The sequence below is a fragment of the Trifolium pratense genome, linkage group LG7 (genome assembly GCF_020283565.1).
Source record: "Trifolium pratense cultivar HEN17-A07 linkage group LG7, ARS_RC_1.1, whole genome shotgun sequence".
Taxonomy (NCBI): Eukaryota; Viridiplantae; Streptophyta; class Magnoliopsida; order Fabales; family Fabaceae; genus Trifolium; species Trifolium pratense.
The window spans coordinates 4,558,423-4,580,197 of record NC_060065.1 but is presented as its reverse complement, the minus strand read 5'-3'; the positions used below and the strand labels follow the sequence as shown (position 1 = coordinate 4,580,197).

At 30.9% G+C, this 21,775-nt stretch overlaps 1 protein-coding gene across 1 annotated transcript; it reads right to left on the bottom strand.

The window, feature by feature from the left end:
* Positions 1-4,316: 4,316 nt before the first annotated feature.
* On the bottom strand, positions 4,317-7,076 carry LOC123899344 (FCS-Like Zinc finger 10-like). Its single transcript, XM_045950455.1, has 3 exons — positions 6,892-7,076; positions 4,966-6,075; positions 4,317-4,764 (listed from the first exon to the last, which is right to left on the bottom strand). The coding sequence occupies exons 2-3, from the start codon at positions 6,060-6,062 to the stop codon at positions 4,614-4,616; spliced, it is 1,248 nt and encodes a 415-aa protein (XP_045806411.1). The 5' UTR covers positions 6,063-6,075; positions 6,892-7,076; the 3' UTR covers positions 4,317-4,613.
* Between the last annotated feature and the right edge of the window lie 14,699 nt (positions 7,077-21,775).

Below are 21,775 nucleotides of genomic sequence, written 5' to 3'. Positions count from 1 at the left end.
CATTCGGAAAGCAAATTCCTACCGTTATAAGAGAAACATTAGTTACCGCTGAAAATAATAACTTGCAGATTTTGCAAGAAAATCTACAACATTGGTAAATGATTCTATTGAGAAAGGCATTTTTGAACAGAATAAACGTCATAAACTATTATCACTTAGTGTTGGATCACCAATTATAATTATATTGTCGGAGTCTTGGTTGAAAAATCAGCACGGTTTCGCTTGGTCAGAAGATTGAACTTGTATTTTATAATTTTTCCATCAGTGACATTTATCTTTTTTTCCATCACGATAACTCACTTTAAAAGTCTTTTTCTATTTCCTTCTTCTTTTTTTTTGGAAAGGCCAAAAGCAATTTATTAAAAGAGGCATAAGGTATGCCATAAGAACAAGTCAAGGTAAAAATGTGGCCTCATAGTCCACATGAATGATAGGTACTGCCTCAACAATCTATCACACCAGAACACCAAAGATCTACTCCCAACAGTCCACCAGCCAATTGACTATGACTATGAACCTGATTATTGCAATAATCTCAACACCAGAAACGACTATCTACTACTAGAATATAATAATGAGTGTGATACTATGAACACATATTCCAACCATGACTCACTTTAGATTCAGACAATGCAATAACCATACTCCAAAAACTAAGGCTACCTCCCATACCAGACACAGGATTGAATGGCCTAAAAGGATGTTGGTGAGAAGGGAATGTAAATCATGAGGTCTCATTCCAAGTCACGAAATAGTCCAACAATCAACAGAAGCACAGCTGCGCTATAAGCAACTACTACGGGACTGGGTGGAACATGGACAAGGATTGTGAGATACTACCGCGATAGCATCCATACAGCAAAGAAACTAATCCAACACCAAGCCGAAAGAGAAGAATCTGATCGACACTATAACAAGCCAGATGCAGCCGAAGTTGACAAAAGAATCCGGTCGACCATATAACAAGCCAAATCTTCGCCCTGCTTGATTGATACCACTGCGCCACCAAGAAAAACACCTGCATAAACCAGCAAGAAACAGAAAACAGACCCGGCCATAACTTGATAAATTGGATTCAACCCAAACAGTTGAGAGGATTAGTCATCTCATCCACATAGCGATAGGATAACTAAAGTTCTTCACTTTAGAATGTAACCATTTCCATGCCAACACTTTACTTTGTTCAACTATCATTTCCGTTGTTGTTTCCTTGTCTTGAAAGATTGCCACATTCCTAGTTTGATTAAGGTCTGTCTATGTAAAGGTGTTGTAATTTTACTTCAATATGTTGAAAACAATGGACTTGATAAGTTTTACCTGGTGATTTCTCATTTATAGATTGTTTGATTTGATTCAAAGAGGGAGTAGCAGTTTTAACGGTGCGCAAGCCATTCATGTCGCATACCATGAGTGACGATATTTCACTTATTTTTATCTTTATGATGCCTCTGCCCCTCTACCATTCTGATTTTATTTTGTGGTGTGTTTCTGTTGATCTTTCCATTTTCAATCTTTCTTAGCTTTGGTATTGTTGTATTGGTTGGATTTTCTTTTTCTGTTTCTCTTTGTTTATGGACAACAATTGAAAATGAATTTTACTAAGTGAACTTTAAATATGGCCTTCCAGTTAAGTTTCAAGCTTCTGGGGAGTGAGTCTGTGCACTTAACTTGCAATTTCGTGCTTTTTGGGCATGGATTTAGCCGACACCAAAGAAGTCACAGTGAGTCGGATATCGAGAGCACATATACGAGGGAATGATGTGAAGGAAATTTTTCACAAGGAGCACATGGTATTGTGTACAAAGCATTACTTGGACAACATGTTTTTGCTGTGAAAAAGTTTGAATTCACAAGGAGAATGGAAAAGCAACTACTTATGATGCGCAAAGAAATTGAAGTGCTTGGAACGTATAAGCATCGAAACATAATCAAATACGCAGACTATTGGATTGGTGCTTCCTATGGTTTAGTCTTATATGAATTCATGGAAAATGGAAGCCTTCGTGATATTTTGCATGAAAAGAGTCCCCCGCCACCCTTAACGTGGACCGAGACATTAAATAAAAAAATATTCTTATTAATGACAATATGGATGCAATTATAGCTGATTTTGGTACTGCCCTATACAGGAAGTTGTCTGAAGATTCTTATAGTCATTCAGAAACCAGGAAAATGCTTTCGACAATCGTTGTTGGTACCCCTGGCTATATTGCACCAGGTAAACAGTTCTTCATCCACACGTACTATTTATTTAGACATCTCGTTGATAGCTTATAGTAACTTGTGTTGTGACTAATAGGATGCAATGATAACTTTGTTATTTCTCAACATATCATGAAAGTGGAGTTGTGCAAAATAGTATTGCAAGATAGACAGTATTCTCTAACATGTTTACATTGTCACTTGTGACGGAGAATGCATATGTAATAGTGCAGAGTAGAAAGTCTGATGTATATAGCTACGGCGTTGTTTTGCTCGAGATAATAACCAGAAAGAAAGTGGTAGTTCCTTGTTTGAACGATGAGACAAATGTGACCTCTTGAGTGAGCTGGGCTAGATCTGTATGGCTGGAAACAGGCAAAATTGAGTACATTGCTGATTCATATCTTGCAGAAGCATTTCCCAATTCCGCAGAACTGACCAAGCAAGTCACAACAAGGTTTTTATTGGCATTGCAATGCACAGAGAAGGATCTACGTAAGAGACTGACCGTGAAATATGTTACTGGCTTGTATAAAAAGGACTTGTTTAAGTTGAGGTGTGGTGAGGTCGGTCGAGCATGATGCATTGGTGATGCACAGATGATACAACACCATAAACATATATCCCTTGTAATCGTTTCCCTAATGATTCAGTCGTCGTAATTGACTACCATCTTCACTGAAAAAGCAGCATAGCCTTATGATTATAGTGATTTTGGGCTTTGGCTTCTGCTAGGAGTCTATGTTACCTACAACTGGTATTGATGAACTTAAAGCTAAAATAATGGAAAAATAATTACAAACAGAACTAGAGTTTGTACATTTATTCACATTGCAGAACTTTTTCCTTAGAAATTGTTTTGCTCCTGCTCAAAAGAAAAAGATACCATTTACTATTTTAGCTCTTGGCTGATAAAGAAGTATAGGCAGGTATTGAATTTCAATATACTCTGAAACTGCGCCATACTAAAGCTAAATTATATTAATTATATTTCAAAAAGCAATGAGAAGTTTTGTTGCTATAAATTATTCAATGCAAAGACAATTTAGATTAGTATAAAGAGAAAGAAGGGATATTGGAAGCAATCATTGTTTTGCTTCATATTCTTCAAGCATGAAAAAATCAATGAGTAAAGGTCATGCATAATTTTATTAGAAACTCATCAGCTATATATATATATATATATATATATATATATATATATATATATATATATATATATATATATATATATACGGGTCAGGATCAAATCACACCAACTAGTTTGACACCAAATGTTACACCTCTCAATAACGTTTTCAGCGATATAAATTTTATAAAATCCACCGTTGGATTGAAAGTTTATATCATATAGATCATTTATGTAAAACTTTCAGACAAATCTAAAATCATTTGATATGTTATTGCGACACATAAAGATTAACGGCATATAAAAGACACAAACCGTTAATTTTGATGTATCTCAATAACATATCAAATGATTTTGGATTTGTCTGAAATTTTACATAAATGATCTATACGATATAAACTTTCAATCCAACGGTGAATTTTATAAAATTCATATCGGTTAAAACGTTATTGAGAGGTGTAACATTTGGTGTCAAACTAGTTTGTGTCATTCACAAATTTCAATATATTATTTCTACTTTTGCTTCCTTAACATGTGCCTTTGGTGCACATGTTAACATTTTCCTATGTATAATGTTAGTCCATCAAGAGATTATGGCAACTTTTGAGGTTAATACACTTTGGAGATTATTGACTTGATATAAAGATGAGAAGACAGGGAAGAGACATTACACAGCATTTCTAATATACTCCCTATATTGTACAAAAATGCATTTTCTTGAACTCTACACTCTACAATAGATTCTTTTGCCAAAATAGTAACCATAGGATTCGTCTAAATAAAGCATATTCCATCAAAGTTGTTGATAACAGGTGAAATGGAACTGTAAAAAGGAATCAACACTCTGCTAAATGTCATGATTTTCAGTCCAAAAATTTGTAGGACCATAAACTATGGTACTAATAATATCATTAAAGTCAAAAACTTTGTTGGGTTGTGAACATTAACATAGTAGTATTAATATAGAGATAATAATGCAAGAAAATTTCAAAAGGGAGAGCCATAAAAATAGGCTTCAACCCTTTAATTTCTACAAGCTATCAATAGTTTGACAACATTTTATATCTCTCTATATATAGAAAAACAAAACTAGCTTCATATATGAGAGCTATAAATTAAAATAATAATCCACCAAAAACCATAAATTATTATAGTCAAGGCAAACACAATGATGTACAAAACGATCATCCAATGGCTGCTAACCGATGCACATAAAACAGCTCAATTGTTGTAAACAGATGATCAATTGCGTCTACCCTTTTCTCATCGATAAGCAAGCCTCTTATGTAGTTGTTGGGATGCCTGTTTCAAAAATTTGCTCACCAAGTTTAAGTTTTGGAGAGTTTTCGGAAGGAGGGTTGGATTGCTCAAGCTCCTCATCGATCATAATCTCCATTTCGCGGCAAGTTAAGCTGCAAAATGCTTTTTCACCTCTACATAATATCAAAGAAAACCAGTCTCAGATCCATCAAAGAAAATGTATGTCAAAGTATAACAGATAAAGAATTTTAAAAAGGTCTGCGGCCACAATCTGAGACACAACAATGTGGTTTTTAAGGTCTCTGCAACTGCAGTTGAGGCTGCATTTGACCGCAATTCAAAACATTGGAAGATACGCATTAGTACTAACTCACCTATAGATATAAATATCTTTCCCCTCCTCCAGTTTCTTGTTGCAATGGTCACAGAAACTTAGGAAGGCTACAGAGGGATATTGGTTTGGAGTCTGTAAACCAATCAGAGTCATTCCTTTCTCCTTCTCAGTCTCTTCATTCTTAAAATGGTTTTTAATAAATAAATCAGGACGAGTTTCCAAGATGCAATCGCCAAAAATATGAGTTGTTTTGGGATTAGGACCATGGGAAATCACACATGTATAATCCTCAGAAAGCTCAATATCACTAGTTGATAGAGACTTCAAGATTTCATTGGAAAAGGGAAGAGTGTTTGATTTCGACTCTGCCGGTGCAAAGGGATTTGAGTTCTGGCTTCCTCCAATAAAATGAGGAGAAGAGCTAACTTGAAATGTTGTGTCTTTCATAGCAAAATCATCGATATCTGAATCAATTTTGGAATTAGCTAATCCAAAATCAGCTTTCAATGGTTTGCATGAATCCAATGAACAAGACCTAGTTCTCCCAAATGGTTCATCAAGCTCTAAGCTAGTTTCTCCAATCTCAAAAAGAACATTGGATTCACTTTCACCCTTTTGGATAACAGATCCATTTTCGGTACAAAAATCTTTAGGCAAAGACTTAGATGACTCAAAAGAATCCATACAAGTTTGACAAATTGGAGTTTCGATCATCCTTTGAGGACTTAGATTAACACTCTTGCCATCAAGTGATTGAAGAATTTTCCCACAAAACCTAGAACAGTTACTACAATCTTCCAAAGATTCAACAATACTTAGACCAACTTTGGAACAATCCCAACTCCTTTGGTTCCCCTCAAGAAGTGACGATCTTTGGTTCCTAACAGGGTTACCTAAATTCGAAAGAACTTTCGTATCTAAAGGTGAAGTTGGACTTCTAACTGAATCAGAATCCAACAACCCTTTAGGACCCAAACCCACAAACAAACAAGGAACATTGAAAATTGAGTTGCCTTTGATATTTCGCCCAAAAGCATGAGATTGAGAATAGTGATCAGTATTAGCATCAGAATTAGCATCGGAACGACCCATCTTGTGTTGATCTTTCTGGATTGATCTACTTCTCTTCCTCAGCATTATCTCAACACACCTGTTCATTAAAAACCCATTTTTTTAACATAAATCAAACAACCCAACACACATTAAAATGAAATAATCAATTGATTCTGAATCAACAAAATGTTACATAAATAATTTCATCTCATCTAAGCAAAAAAATTAAAACTTTAACCCAGAAAAATCATCTGTCACTTATTGCATGATTCAATAGACCCAGATAACAAAATGTATAAATGATGAACCAAACAACCCAACACACATTAAAAATGAAAAATCAATTGATTCTGAAAATCAACAAAGAATGCTACATAAATAGTTTCATCACATCTATGAAAATAAAAATTAAAACTTTGACCCAGAAAAATCAATGGTCACTGATTGCATGATTCAAGAGACCCAGAAAACAAAATGTATAAATCAAACAGCCCAACACACATTAAAAATTAACAATAAATTGATTCTGAAAATCAACAAACAATGCTACATATATAGTTTCATCACATCTGCGGAAAAAAATTAAAACTTTAACCCATAAAAAAATCAAATGTCACTGATTGCATGATGATTCTAGAGACCCAGAAATCTAAATTTACAAATACTGAAGCTAAAATCAAAATCCATCTAACCCCAAATGCATAAAGTTAGGGGAAACAAAAAAAAATAGCTTTTTTACCAAATAGAGTACTAAAAGATGAATAATTGATTAACCCCAAATGGAACAAGCACAGAGAAGTTGAAAACCAAAATGAAAATAGATAACAGTACAAAGCATAATCAGTGATGAGAAATGAAAAACCAAAGAGTGAAAGAACATCATAGTAAAAGAAAGGAAGAAAAAAAAAACCACCTGGGTTGTTGTTGTTTCTCTGTGTTCTGGAAAGTTCACAGAGAGATTGTTTTGATTTTGAAGAGAAGAGAGAGAGAGAGAGAGACCCAAAAGCAGTAAAAAGAAAAGACTAGATGTATGAAACTTGTGTAGTACGACACTTCTCTCTCTTCACTCTTTCTCTCTCTTGCATACCTCAAAATCAGCGAAACAGTGAGCTTCTGAAATACACCACTCTCTCTCTCTCTAGAAAATTACTGTACTGTACAATTTTTTGGATGTATCTGCCCATGAAATTGAAATTGTTTTTCTGAGTGTACTTTACCCGTTTTTGCATAATGGTTCATTGTAAAAACGGTGCTACTTTTTGTTGAAAAGTTAAGACTGAATTTAGTAATGTTGATTTATGTATGTATTAGATGAAGGGTTAAAATTATAATTAAATAAAAAAATGTTACTTTAATTAACTAATCATTAATCGGTTCAGTAGTGATTGACGCTAAATTTGATATGGATAACCACATTTCGATCCTCATAACTGTGATCGGGAGGACCTTATTAGAATTTTAGAGGTCTATACTCAACCACAAAAGCTAGCTTGAGAGTTGAGGTTTGCACTATACTTATAAAACTATCTTTGTCATATCTCTAGCCAATGTGAGACTTCTAACACACTCCCTCACGTTCAGAACTGAACAAGCTGGTGGAACGTGAGATCAACAACAACGGGTGACCCAAATATGGGAGGTCTCCACAACAAATAACAAATGGATCTAGGATAGGCTCTGATACCATATTTAAATTTTAGAGGCTTATACTCAACCACAAAAGCTAACTTAAGAGTTGAGGTTTGCACTACACTTAAAAATGTTATCTTTGTCATATCTCTAGTCAATGTGGGACTTCTAACCTGAAACCACTTGATGTCAGAATTAATCTCCGACCCAAATTAAACTGGTGATGAAAACTAACAAAAAAAAATGTTAATTAAATTAAGACAACTGTTTGTACACTATTTGTGTAACAATTATTTCCTTGCTAAATTTATTGGCTGTGCCTGAATCATAAATTAATTGCTCTACATATATATGCGTACATATAGTTAATGCATTCGTTTATAATGTTGGCATTTCAGTTTTAGTTTGAGATAGTACTACTAGTATAGATTGACTAAATATAAATCGTAAATTCGTAATACTATATGGGTCACGCATTTTGACTAAATATGAACCATTAAGTAAATTGCTGATGTTTCAATTATGTAGAAGAATTCTGCCATAAAAAATTATGCAGAACAATTCATTTTGTGTGTGTCACTCGTTCAAATATTGGTCACACATTTTGTTTTTTTATTAGTTTTTATGGGAAGGGAGTCGCGGTATAGTTTAACTATGAAATAAATAAAATTTGATAAAAAATTATTCCTATTAAAAAATTAGGGGAATCTCATTAACAATTGTTAGGTCTTAAGTTCAAACTCGTATAAGAAATATTAAGCTTAACACTATCAACATTTGTCACTTCTCAGTTGAGCACTTGAGCTAAACTCTACAAATATTTTATTAAAACTAATTATAAATTATAAATATTTTTTTGAGTTACCATGATTGTAAACGTCCATTTTGTATCTTTTTTTAAAGATATCTATATTAGGGAAAAAAAAAACAATTATGTAGTTAATGATTTAAGTAGTAATATATAGTTGTCATTTTTTCTATGGCTTCCGTCATAATTTGAAGTGTGACGGACATTAAATATAAGTATTATTATTTTAGTCGTGATTCGAACAATAGTTCATATATGAGTCTTGTCTTTCTTTTTAAAAATAATTAATAGGAGTATAACATTAAAATTAACAGATAAAGTAATTAATATATAGTAATATGGCAAATATTAGTCTAGACTTTATTATTCGTGACTTATACAGTGGATTACTTTCTTCAATGCGGATTTGTATCTAAAAATTATTAAAATTTCTAATAGTAAACGGTACTTTCAGAAGTAATAATTTAAGACTCTTCTAATTTTTGTGGATAAGTTGGTGGATTTTTTTTTTATTTATAAGCAAGGTTAGTTATTATTATTATAATATTATGTTAGTTTTTTTTCTCCTTTGTCAAGACTTGAACTCTTGACCTCCTGCTCCTTAACCCTTAGCTAAATTTAATAAGAAACATATTTAATTTCCTTTGTGTCGTCAAAATAATAATAAATTAATAATCAGTATAGTCTATTTTCAAGAGACAATATTTATTATCGTTAAATTTTAAATATTTTTAAATAATGGTCTATGTTGAACGCGGTCATATTAAAAAAAAAAAAATTGTTAGCCTACGTACTACTAACTTGTTCTACAAGCTTTTTTTTCGGCAAACATATTAAAGCAAAGACAAAATACTAATAAATGCTCTAAAATTAATGTTAAACAATTCCAACTACGAAATGTGACTACCATTAAGGTCTGTTTGGTTGAGTGTAAAGAAAGATAAATGAAAGAAAATTACGAATTTCAATATATGAATTTAGATTAAAGTTAGCCCAAGTTCACCCATTATAATCCGTAATTTTCTTTTCTTCTTTTTTCTTTCGGCTCAACCAAACGAAATCTTAAGTTAGGGAATGGAGAAGAATGATTACCATGATAAAAAAAGAAATTAAATAAATCAGAATAAGAAAATTATGACAATAATAAAGATTTTTAAAAAAAGTAAAAATAGGAGTGTAAATTTCCATAAAGAAAACGTTAAAAAGTGTCTTAAAAACACTTGTTAAAAAGTTCAAATAGAAATATTATACTTTTTCTTGATACTTTGAAATATACATATACTCCATATTAAAAAAAAACAAAATTCAAAATGAGTTAATTTTTATCTTTTATTTTTCTTTAATTCCTTTTTGAAAAATTTAAAGGCATTATAGCATGACCTTTTTCTTAGTATTATTTGGTAAAGAATAAAAAATTATCATCAGCATGTGTAAGATTTGTGGCAAAGGAAAGAAAAGCATTGAAGGGAAAGTAAAAACGGGTAAAAGAGGGTAATCACAAAACGACAAAACAAGGTGTGATGATTGAATTAGAACTGACAAATGGGTCAGTTGACTGAGCTAACAGGGCCCACACAACTCCTACACGCAATAGATAATGAGATGACTCTCTCACTGCTGCATCAGTTATAATTCTGTATAACAAACCTGCAAAATTAAAACCTTAATTTGTTTATTTTTTTGCCAAATATTTGTATGTTGGTTTATTATTACTATTACTATTACTATTATTTTTAAAAATGAAAAACAGTCATTTTGGTATGTCAATGACTCAATGTGCACCTTTGTTGTCATAGTAATTTCTCATTCACACCAGAATACAAAATAGTTTGTCATCAATCTGTTAGCTATATTAATCACGACGTTAATTTATGTCGTTAACTCTTAAAAAACTTAAAACTCAGAAAAATCTTCATCACAAAAACCCACAAATTCATCGAAAAGTGAAGTGGCGTAAATCGCATTATAAAATTTATAATCGAATATATTACCAATGATGACTTCAGCGAATAAAAAGAAAGTGCTTCAAAGCGTTTAGATGTACAAAGAGCGCAGAGAGCGTTGTTATCAAGCAATACGTTACGGTTTAAATGAAGAGATTGAAGTTGAGATAACAAAATTTTATTTTGAAATTGTTGTTTCGTTGTGATGTTCATGTAATTATGTGAGATCCAAGTTTTAAATCCGCAGGAGAAGTTTGACAAGATTGAGAGCTTGTATATTGGAGTATATGTAATGACACTGTTTTTTGGGTTCGATAGAAGAGAAGTGACATTTGAGGTGATAGTTTTGGTTTGGCTTAATTAGTAAAATAGTCCCTTAAAGATATTTTTTGTTTTACATTGGTCTCTTAAAGAAATAAAGGTTTGAATAGGTCATTTAAAGAAAAAAAATGTCTGAATAGGCCCCTTAAAGACATATCCGTTAATTAGTTTGGTCCTATTCGGACCTTTTTTTAGGGACAAACTGATTAACGGAGATGTCTTTAAGGACCTATTCGGACATTTTTTTCTTTAAGGGACGTATTCGACCTTTTTTTCTTTAAGGGACCAATCTAAAACCAAAAATATCTTTAAGGGATCATTTTACTAATTAAGTCTTTTGGTTTTGGTTCTTCTAAGATAATGTTATTTCTCAAGGGCCATTTACTCTTTAGGAGTATTGTTGTTTCCTCCCTCTTTTTTTGTAAGAAAAATATTATTTGACTCTATGACTTTCTAATTTAACCAATGACTTGTTATCATGATTGAGTAAAATTAATCTCTCGAATCCTATGAGATCTAAGTAGATGGTAAATTCTTTTTAATAATTTAAACGTTATTGCATGCTCAAATTAGTGGTCAAACTTATGACATTGATTAGGCTGTAAGAAAAATATTGTATTATCTAAACATTTTTGGGGTTAGCTGACTCAAGTTTAAAAACAACGTTATTGTTTTTTAGTAAAAATATTATTTTTAATAAATTTAAAAAAATATCAAGTGATTATTTTGATTTTAGAAGGGTCATGAATAATATTTTACGAAAAATGCTGACAAGTGCTCTTATAGTGTACTTAATTAGATATGAGAATTATTTGAAGTAAAGAGTTTTTTTTTTTTTTTTGAAAGAATTCAAATTCTTCTAAGGAAATTCAATTCTTTAAAGAACAACCACCAATTATCTTTTCTCTTCCCAAAACTCTTTGATTCTTTGAAGAAATTTTCACATATATGCGCTTGAGGAATCTATATGAACTTTTCTTTATTTTTGAGGAGTCTTTTACCGTGACTTTCCAAGTTAATGAAAATAGTTTTTGGGTTGAAGTGTCATGTACATGATCTAAAAGTTATTAATTGAAGATTGAGATTCATTTAAGAATTTGTGTGGGTAAGGTCTTTCAATTTGGGATAAATTACGGTTAGTGCTACAGTGGATCACTGTGGACTAGTACTTAAAAAATTATCAAAAATTCCAATGACTATCGTTAAAATTGTTTAGAATAAAAACTCACAACTCTCATAGTCTTACGTATAGCTAAAATAATTACATGATTGAAGTCAGTTCAATACATGTTACATTTTTATTTTTCGTTATTTTAGTCAAATCAGTATCAATTAAGTTATTATTTTAGTCGTAAAAATGAGAATCGTCATTAACTTATACTTTCAAACAATAATATATGTCATCGTCAAAATTTTAACCATTTTTTAAAAATTGATACACAATGAACCACCTGTAAGAGTTGTCCATATTAGAATTTTTCATGAAATTAGACATTGAAGTTTTAAGATAATTTGGATTTAATGATGAATGTGGTGAAGTTTTTTATATTGGTAATAAAAATGATTAATAAGTTGATAAATTTTTCTATTTTTTTTGGGGGGTTTGGAATGAATTTTAAGGATCATCGATAAATGTCAACTATTTTTGACAAGTTTTAATAGAATCGACTTATTTAGTAGATTAAAACGTATTTTTTTTGTCTAGTAGTTTAGTGACAAGAAACTTCACCTGAGCAGAGTGTTCGAAAATTTGAATCTTGACTCTTACATAATATATATGATGTCTCTATCAATTAATTAAAACCCACAAGAATTGGATTAAAACATAGTTAAAAGACAACTTTATGACAAGTTTTAATTTTGAATAAAATGTATAAATTTATGTTTATAAAAAAAAAATTTAAAATACATACCAAAGTAGTACTAATACTAATAAGGGTTAATAGCTCTTTACCCCCTGCAATTCAAAGATTTTTTGTTTTTAGACTCTCACTGCACATGTAAGCATCTGACTGGACATTTAGATGACATGGCTTGCCTACATGTCAAATTTTATTTTTAATATTTTTTTAATGCTAGCTGAATATTTCCTCTTTCATTAACACAAAAATATATATTATCACTTTTTTAAACAAACACAAAAAAAAATATTAAATTTCCTTTTTTAACAAATCAAAAAAATATTAGAATATACAAAATAAAATTAAAACATTCATCTTTCCCCTTGTTCCATAAAAACCCAGAACATTACCTCTGTTTAAAATTGAAACAACTTGCTCCTTCATCTAACAACAACATTCCTCGAACCTACCTTTTCATCTTGTCACATCTTCTCCATCTTCTTTGATCTGTATTTTCATCATCTCCAAAACCTTCTTCTCTCTCGCACGCGTTCCGTCTGTTTCTCGCAAGCGTTCGCACCAACGCTACCATTTTTTGGGTTTAATTTCGATTTGTGATGTTCCTTTCACCGTCAAAATAGAGACCCATACCAGTAACCTAAATCCATACCACGAAATCGACAGTGACGACGGCGAAAACAAAATCGACGGCGACGACGGATCTTCTTCATCAAAATCTGTTAATTAATTTCGATTTGTGTTGTTTTTGGTGTTTTAGGGTTTGATTAATGTATGTGTTTTATGATTTTCAGTTTTGCAAATCTGTTCATTAAGGATTTTGGGGAGTAATGTTTCATATGGTGTTTTGGATTTGCCTCAAAGGAATGATTCAATTTTTCCTCTTGCTGCAACTATCTTTGCTCTTGGTGGTTGTCGTTTGAATTTTTTTGTTGTTAGATGAAGAATAAATTTTCATTTCCTGGGTTTTTACTTAAGGAGGAATGTCGTTAGATGAAGGAGCAAGTTGTTCTGGGTTTCTACGAAACAAGGAGAAATATGAACGTATCAATTTTTTATTTTGTATTACAGTTTTGTTTTTTTTTTAAAAAAGAAATTTAATATTTTTTTGTTTTTAATAAAAAAAGGGAATATCCAACAAGCATTAAAAAAAATTAAAAATAAAATAATTTGACATGTAGGCAAGTCATGTCATCTAAATGTCCAGTCAAATGCTTACATGTGCAGCAAAGTCTTAAACAAAAAATCTTTGAATTACAGGGGATAAAAGAAAAAAAATAAAATTACAGAGGATAAAACAAAAATTACCAACATTAGATGAGATAAAGAGACTAAAATTAAAATTAAATTAACAAATGGAGTAGTGTACTGTTGAATCGTTTCATTATTAGTGGCATTGTTAATTTGTTATTTATAGGAGTATTTTACTACTTCATCCGTCCCAATTTGATTGACACAATTGACTGTCGTGCACTATTCATACATGTTGCTTTGCCCTTATTTTTTTATTGACAAACAAAAATAAATATTAGCATATAAGTTGTTTGATTCGTCTCGATGAATATTTTCAAAATATCAAATTTTTATAATTTTTACTATTATACAATTAAAAATATTAATCGTTAAAATTATGCATCAGCATGCATAAAACAATCAATTGTGTCAATCAAATTTGGACACTGAAAATCCTCATGTGATGGGGTAAATATAGAGAATAGCGTGTGTAAAGTGTTTTGCCATCGAGTTATGAATACTGATCAGTGATCAGGAGTTAACTGGCTTTTATGGCCTTTTTGTACAGTAACTTTAAGATGCTCTGTACAGTACTCATAGTACTCTTTGTCGTTTTGCGTGACTCTGCTTTTCACACCAGTTCACTGCATATTTTTTTATGAATGCTTTTCTTGATTTTTAGTAAATAGACAGAACAAATACTCAATAGATATCTGCCACGTGTGCGTGTAATCCAACGCTCCTCCTTTCAAGATTCTTTTTACAATGATGATGTAGTACTAGTACTACTACCATATCGTTTCTTTTACTTTCCCTTATTTTAACGGTTGGTTTGGATCAACAAAAATGAATTGCTTTAACTGATACTGTAAGAATTTTAGGGTCCGTTTGATTCTATGAAAAGAAAGTGAGAGAAAAGAAAATTACGAAAATTAATGCATGAAAGGAGAGAACCACCTTATGTACCCACAGGTTCCTCGATGAAGATTAATTATCGCTAACGACGGTGAAAAATTCGTATCAATATCATGGTAAAAAAAACATTTGGTTTGGATTAGTTTTGAGTTAAAAATATTCGTAGTTTGGTTTAATTTTGGTTAACTTTGTGCCGGTTTAATTTATATTTTTTTTTAATATTTAAATTATAAACTGGTAGGCAAAATTACATTTTTAGTGCGTTAACTTAATTTTAGATAATGATTTGATCATTTATTTTTTTTACGTTGTTTTAGTCCTTTTTGATCCTTCATCTATGTTTTTTTTTTTTTTGACGCAATCCTTCATCTATGTTTGAAAATGGTTTTTTAATCTTGAACATACATAGAAAGAAAATCATAGATTCAAATCTTGAAATAAACATTTAAATATTAAAAAAGGACTAAAATGACCACAAAAAAAATAAAGGACCAAAACATTACCTGAGATTAAGTTAAATGACTAAAAATATAATTTTGCCAAAATATTAACATATACCTTAAATGATTATATTATAATTTATATACATCAATTCTTTAATGAATCTAAATTTTTATTTTTTTTAATAAGACTAAAGAGAGTACTATATTTTTTATTTGCTAGATAAAAAACTCTTGAGTATTTTTTCTCTCTTATACGGCCTTTATGAGGTCTGACCATTGCTCATCACATGTGTGACAATATGAGTGGCTTGTCAACCAAGTTTTTCAACTCTTTTAGAATTTTTTAGTTTTTAAAAAATATCAACTGACAACTCTTAAATAAAATGTTCCGTAAATAAACTCTTAAATTAAATGTGAAAATAGGGTGTAACAAAAAAAGAAAGTGAAAATAGGCTTTTAGCAACATAAAAAAGTGACAATAGGGAGTAGTAATTAATTTTGAGTTTCAATTCAAGTTGTTTCATATCAAATTTTGTTGCAACTTTTTCTTATCTAAATTATATTTATGAGGGCTTTGTCTAACCTCCATAATTGGAGAAAGTCTTTTACGGTACACAAGTTAGCAATAAAAACCATGAACTGTTAATTTTGATGGGTCTCAATGACATATCAAATGATTTTCAATTTTTTTTCAAAAATTTTATAAATGATCTATATGATATAAACTTTCAATTCAACGGTGAATTTTGTAAAATTCGTATTCGTTATAGTATAATTATTAACTTGTGCACCGTCGAGGATTTTCTCCACTTGTGCATGTTAGACTTGCCCATTTATGAGACGTCAAAAAATTTATATATATTGCATTGATGGTTGTAATTCTTTGATAATAATGAGAAAAATATAGGTACCTAAAAATTTAACCTAAAATGTGTAAGTCAGACCTAACAAAGTCGTAATATTGGACATGATAAAATTAAACCATGATGTCAATCCTCCCACTCTTACAAGCATTATGTTTTTTTAATGTGGGATTATTGTCTTGAGCATTTTTCATAGGAGGTTAAACCCCACGAGACATCTCAATTTTCCACTACGCCTGATAACTGTTAGAATATTTTCTAATATTGTGTGGGCTGCAATCAATTGTGGCTTTTGGTTTTAATAAAAACGGGTTGATGTTGTTGTGATCCATTTGATGATGCTTAAGCCCGATAATTGTGATCAGTAATAATGGGCTTGAACACTAATTTTGATTTGTGTAGAAATAAAGTGTAGGCCCAACTCTATCTTTTATATATAAGATTGGCTAGGTCCCCTTTGCCGTCACGTACAAACACAGTAAGCTCATTTGTTGTCTTACCCATAAAAGATCTCAAAGATCGGAGCAAGTGATAGGCAAAGGAAGACCTTGTCTAATATATCGATGTTTTCGATATTGGTGCAATTCCGGTAACATTGCTTTGTGATTATGATTATCAAGTAAGTGTGTTCTAATCTCATATAATATATCGATCTCTAAATTATTAATTTATTACATGTGGTATCAGAGCTTCTATTATATGATTTAGAACCCTAATTTTGATGAGTTGAAAGATCACCTAATACCTGCTTTTGTGCATATCATGGCTATCGTTAATCTCTTTGGCAAATCGGTTTTCATGTCGGTGATATTTTCTCCAATTTGTGGATATGCTGCGATCGATTTTATTTGCAGTACCAGGGCTTATAATTAATTTGCACGAATCAAATTTTTTGCTCAACCAATTAATTTGCTTGAATGAAACATTGTTTTATCAATGAATCTTAAGAAAAAGATGTGCGGTGCGTAATATTATATTATAGAACCCTAATTTCGAATTTGCCTTTTTGTTTCATGTTATGCTACTATATAATGAATCATAGATTCATAGCCATGTTTGATCAATGAGAAATTTTATTCGGCTATATTTTGTTTTTCTCAATCAATCACGTTTTATCAATCTGGTGGCATTGAAACTTTTAATGACCCTACCTACCACAATTTTACATGAATTTGTTCTCTGATAAAATTGCATACAATTTTGGTATGTGGTTTCGGATCATATGTGTTATGCCGCCATTGACAAAAGTATAAAACAGGATTATACCTTTGTGTTATTATTAGTTTTACGATGAGGTGTCATTATATGAACATGGGCTGCAGTATTTGTCCTTGAAATTTGTATGATAAAACAATTATTTGTTATTAATACTGCACAATTAGTATGATAAGCAAACTGGCAAACAACATCATATGGGACTTGAGGCAATGCGCTTTATATTGTTCCAGAGGTTAATGTAGTATGGCTTTGTGACAGTACTCTTAAAATCAATTATTTGTTTTGTCATTCTTTATTTTCTTTATTGTGATACACTGCTTCAACAATATTGAGCAAGAACGAGCCGGAATTCACTTCGTGTCATCATGATCCAGTTTCAGTCAATCAGGTGAAGAATATAAAATTTCCAATATTTTGTTTTCTTGGGCATATGATTAATAATTAATATTCTGATTAATTTTGGCACCATCTAAGGAATGTTTGATATAGTCACAATTTTGATATAGTCTACTCCCTAACTTTTATGTGATAAGAGTTTGGTCCATCTATCTATTTTCTAATATTTGAACTTTGATCACATTTTTTATTTGATCAAATTTTGTGTGACTATTAATAAGGTGTGATTGTGCTTTGGATCGTGATGCAATTTTATAAATATTGGTTTTATGTATGCCGTATGGTTCCTGTTCATGATGAATGGATCTAGGTTTTGGCTAATTCAATATATTTTCTTTTTGGAAATCTAAAATTAATGCATCAGATATTTTGGGCATGGATATTAGTTGTTTCTATATGTACTCCAAAGTTGATTGAATAATGATGCAGCAGATATTGTTAATTAAACCAGCCAATCCTAGAATAATGTTGATCAATCGCATATATGATCCATATTTGCTAGATGCATGAATTACCGTGTTTGGTTAATTTTACGAATTATAAGTTATCTTGTTACTTACATGCTCAATCGTAAAATATCATTAGAGATAATAATCTGAGCAACTCTTAAGGTAATTAAAAATTGAATTACTCTTGCATTGATTATTATTATAGTCTTTTATTATGATATAACGGTTTACTGTTGATTTGTGAGCTGTTTGAGATGACACTGTAAAAACTTCATTATACTCTCAAATCATTAAAGTTCATTGACTCTAATTGCAAAGATGGATGTCGCACTTTTGGAGGTTAGTTGTGCAAGTATTTATTCTCTTGTGACTTATTATATATAATTGCATATAAGGAGAAATTTGTTTTCAATATCGTCTACTCCTTTTGAAATAATAAATGTGCAATTATATACTAAAGTTTTGTTATTTTTCCAGAATATTCTAAATTAGAAACTCTCAATATAATCATTAATTAATTTGTTACATACTCCATTATTTTAAATTTTACTATATTGAGTGGGAGTATTTCAAGTTTAATATTTTGAGAGTTCTATTCTGGAAAAATATAAATTTAGTGTGACATTGTTTGACATGTCCATTGTGTTTGTGTGATAGAGAAAATAGTTGAATATTTGTTTAAATATTTTAACACTTTTGGATTGTAATTCAACTATAATTCTCTATCAAGTGGGAGAGTATTACATGTCAACTATTTATAAATGTTTATAGAGACTTATATTGAGGAGTCCTATGTTATTTATAAAAGTTCGGGACTGTTTGCTTTATATCCTCAATAATATTCAAATAAAGTCTCATATTATTCCGCTGCATAAATTATTTATTTATTATATTGAGTTGACTGTTTTACAGTAATGATCTCTTATGAGTTGACTGTTTCATAGTAATGATCTCTCTCCCCAACTAAATACATATAGTTATATCTGAAAACTTTTAATTATTGATTCCTATGCAAGAGATTTTGTGGGTTGGTATAGGCCGTTACCACCAAAGTAGGACCGCTTATATTGATTGATGAGATTTTCTTTGTAGTTTGAGGAATGATTTTAATTATAACATGTAATTTTCTGCCCAAAGGTGATTATTATATGTTACGATTAAAAATTAATTTGAGATGAAGTTATTGGAGGATGTATTGATCGGAGGAATTTGTCTGCCTAAAGGTGACAACTTTCAAAGTTCAATGTATACTCATTGATTAACTCATCTGAGGTTTTGACTAAGGTTTTGACCTTAGTTGGTGCATTCTGCCCAAAGGTGATTGTACTATTATATTGGCCTCTTATGATAATACTAATCCAATTTGGTTTTGATTCAAAAAAAAAAATGAATTTCTCCAGTTATGTTTCCATTGAAATGTTGAACATCATATATCACTTGATTAGTGGGAGATAACTTATATTCTTTTGATATACTTGTTTAGTGGGAATTTAAAATTTTATATTAACTCCTTCATCATGTTGAAATTATTTTAATCAAATATAAATAAACATTATAACTCAGTGTTGTTGGGATCACTATGTCGGTGATCAACACTATTTTGGAGCTGAGGCATTATATAAACAAATATTATAGCTCAGTGTTGTTGGGATCACTATGCCGGTGATCAACACTATTTTGGAGCTGAGGCATTATGTGTAAACATAAATAAATAAATTAAGCTCAGTGTTGTCGGGATCACTTAGCCGGTGATCAACACTATTTTGGAGCTGAGGCATTACGGTATCTTAAGAACCATGTAATTTCTTTGGCTTTGAGGCATTTGAGAGAAATTATGTCTAAAATATTGGAGCTCGATGTTGATTAGATCATTATACCGCGGTAGTCAACATTGTTTTGGAGCTTGGACTTGTGGTATCTTATGGACCATTGAATTTCTCTGACTTTAATGCATTTGAGAGAAATTGAGGACTGACGAAGAAAATGATAGTATGGTTGAGATCACAAACATATCATTTTCTCGCTACACTCTACACAGATGACTAGTCGACGGAGTTTGGTGGTATTTGTAACTATGGAAGGTGTTGTATCGATAATGATATAATTACCGCTATGATTCGATATTATTTAACTTTTGTTGGACGGAGTCTTAATTAGATGTTGCATCTTGGGATCATTGGGGCCACGTTAATAAATATGTTATCAACCCGAGAGTCGTTTTCAAAGTGTTTTCTTTAAATTAAATATACACAATTGATTTTGCCCAAGTGGGAGAATGTTAGAATATTTTCTAATATTGTGTGGGCTGCAATCAATTGTGGCTTTTGGTTTTAATAAAAACGGGTTGATGTTGTTGTGATCCATTTGATGATGCTTAAGCCCGATAATTGTGATCAGTAATAATGGGCTTGAACACTAATTTTGATTTGTGTAGAAATAAAGTGTAGGCCCAACTCTAGGGTCCATGATGGGTGGTACTAGGTTGAGATCTTTTATATATAAGATTGGCTAGGTCCCCTTTGCCGCCACGTACAAACACAGTAAGCTCATTTGTTGTCTTACCCATAAAAGATCTCAAAGATCGGAGCAAGTGATAGGCAAAGGAAGACCTTGTCTAATATATCGATGTTTTCGATATTGGTGCAATTCCGGTAACATTGCTTTGTGATTATGATTATCAAGTAAGTGTGTTCTAATCTCATATAATATATCGATCTCTAAATTATTAATTTATTACATAACCTCTCATAATCTTCAATAATCTCTACTCCCGCCTCTATAAATATACTAGTTTTTTTTTTGTTACAGCCAAATATGAATTTAAATTTACTACAAGTTATTGTTATCGTTTTGAAAGTGAAACTTTGAGGTCAAGTCTCATCCCATCCCATCGTGTGTGCAAATATTTAAGCTAGATCTAAAATGTGTGATTTCTAACAAAGACTTTCACCCTTTCAAAAAAATAAATAATATATTTTCACCCTTTCAAAAAAATATAATTAAATAGTTTAGTTTCAATTTTAAATTTCTTAATTAAACATTTAGCCATTCTAATTCGAATTCTTACCTGCTGCTGCAGTTTCTATATTGACCATCGTAGTATATATTCTGTTAATCTTAATCTTAATTAAAATAATATGAGGGTTGGTAAGTCCAATATTAATTAAAAAATATTCAAGTGTTGGGCATTTACCAGACACACTTTCGGTGGAGGCACAAAATAAATACTAATAATTTATCATCCATCACTTTATAAATTAATTAAAAACTGCAAAGGTTATTTATGGTCTGTTTGACAAACTAAAAAAGCTAGCTTTTAATTTTTGTCTTATAACATATAAGCTAAATGACCTGTTTGGTAACAATATTTTCAGAAAGAGCTTTTACCTTATTTTACTGACTTATAGCTTATTTTCAGAAGCTATTTCAAGTAGCTTATGAGCTTATAGCTTCTAGCTTTTCATTTTTTCTTTCTCTTTTACCCTTATTTTAACTAAAATCCATATTAAACCTTTATAATTTATTATCATTAGAATTTATAAAATAAAATAACTAAATGTATGTTTTAACGTTGCTTCTTTTAAAATTACATGTATATAGTACGTTTCAACTTTGCATTATTATCTATTTTCAAATATGAAAGCTAAAACATTTTTTTTTTATCAATTCACAGGTACGTACCTTACTATATTTTTTTTTTTGAAACAACATACCTTATTA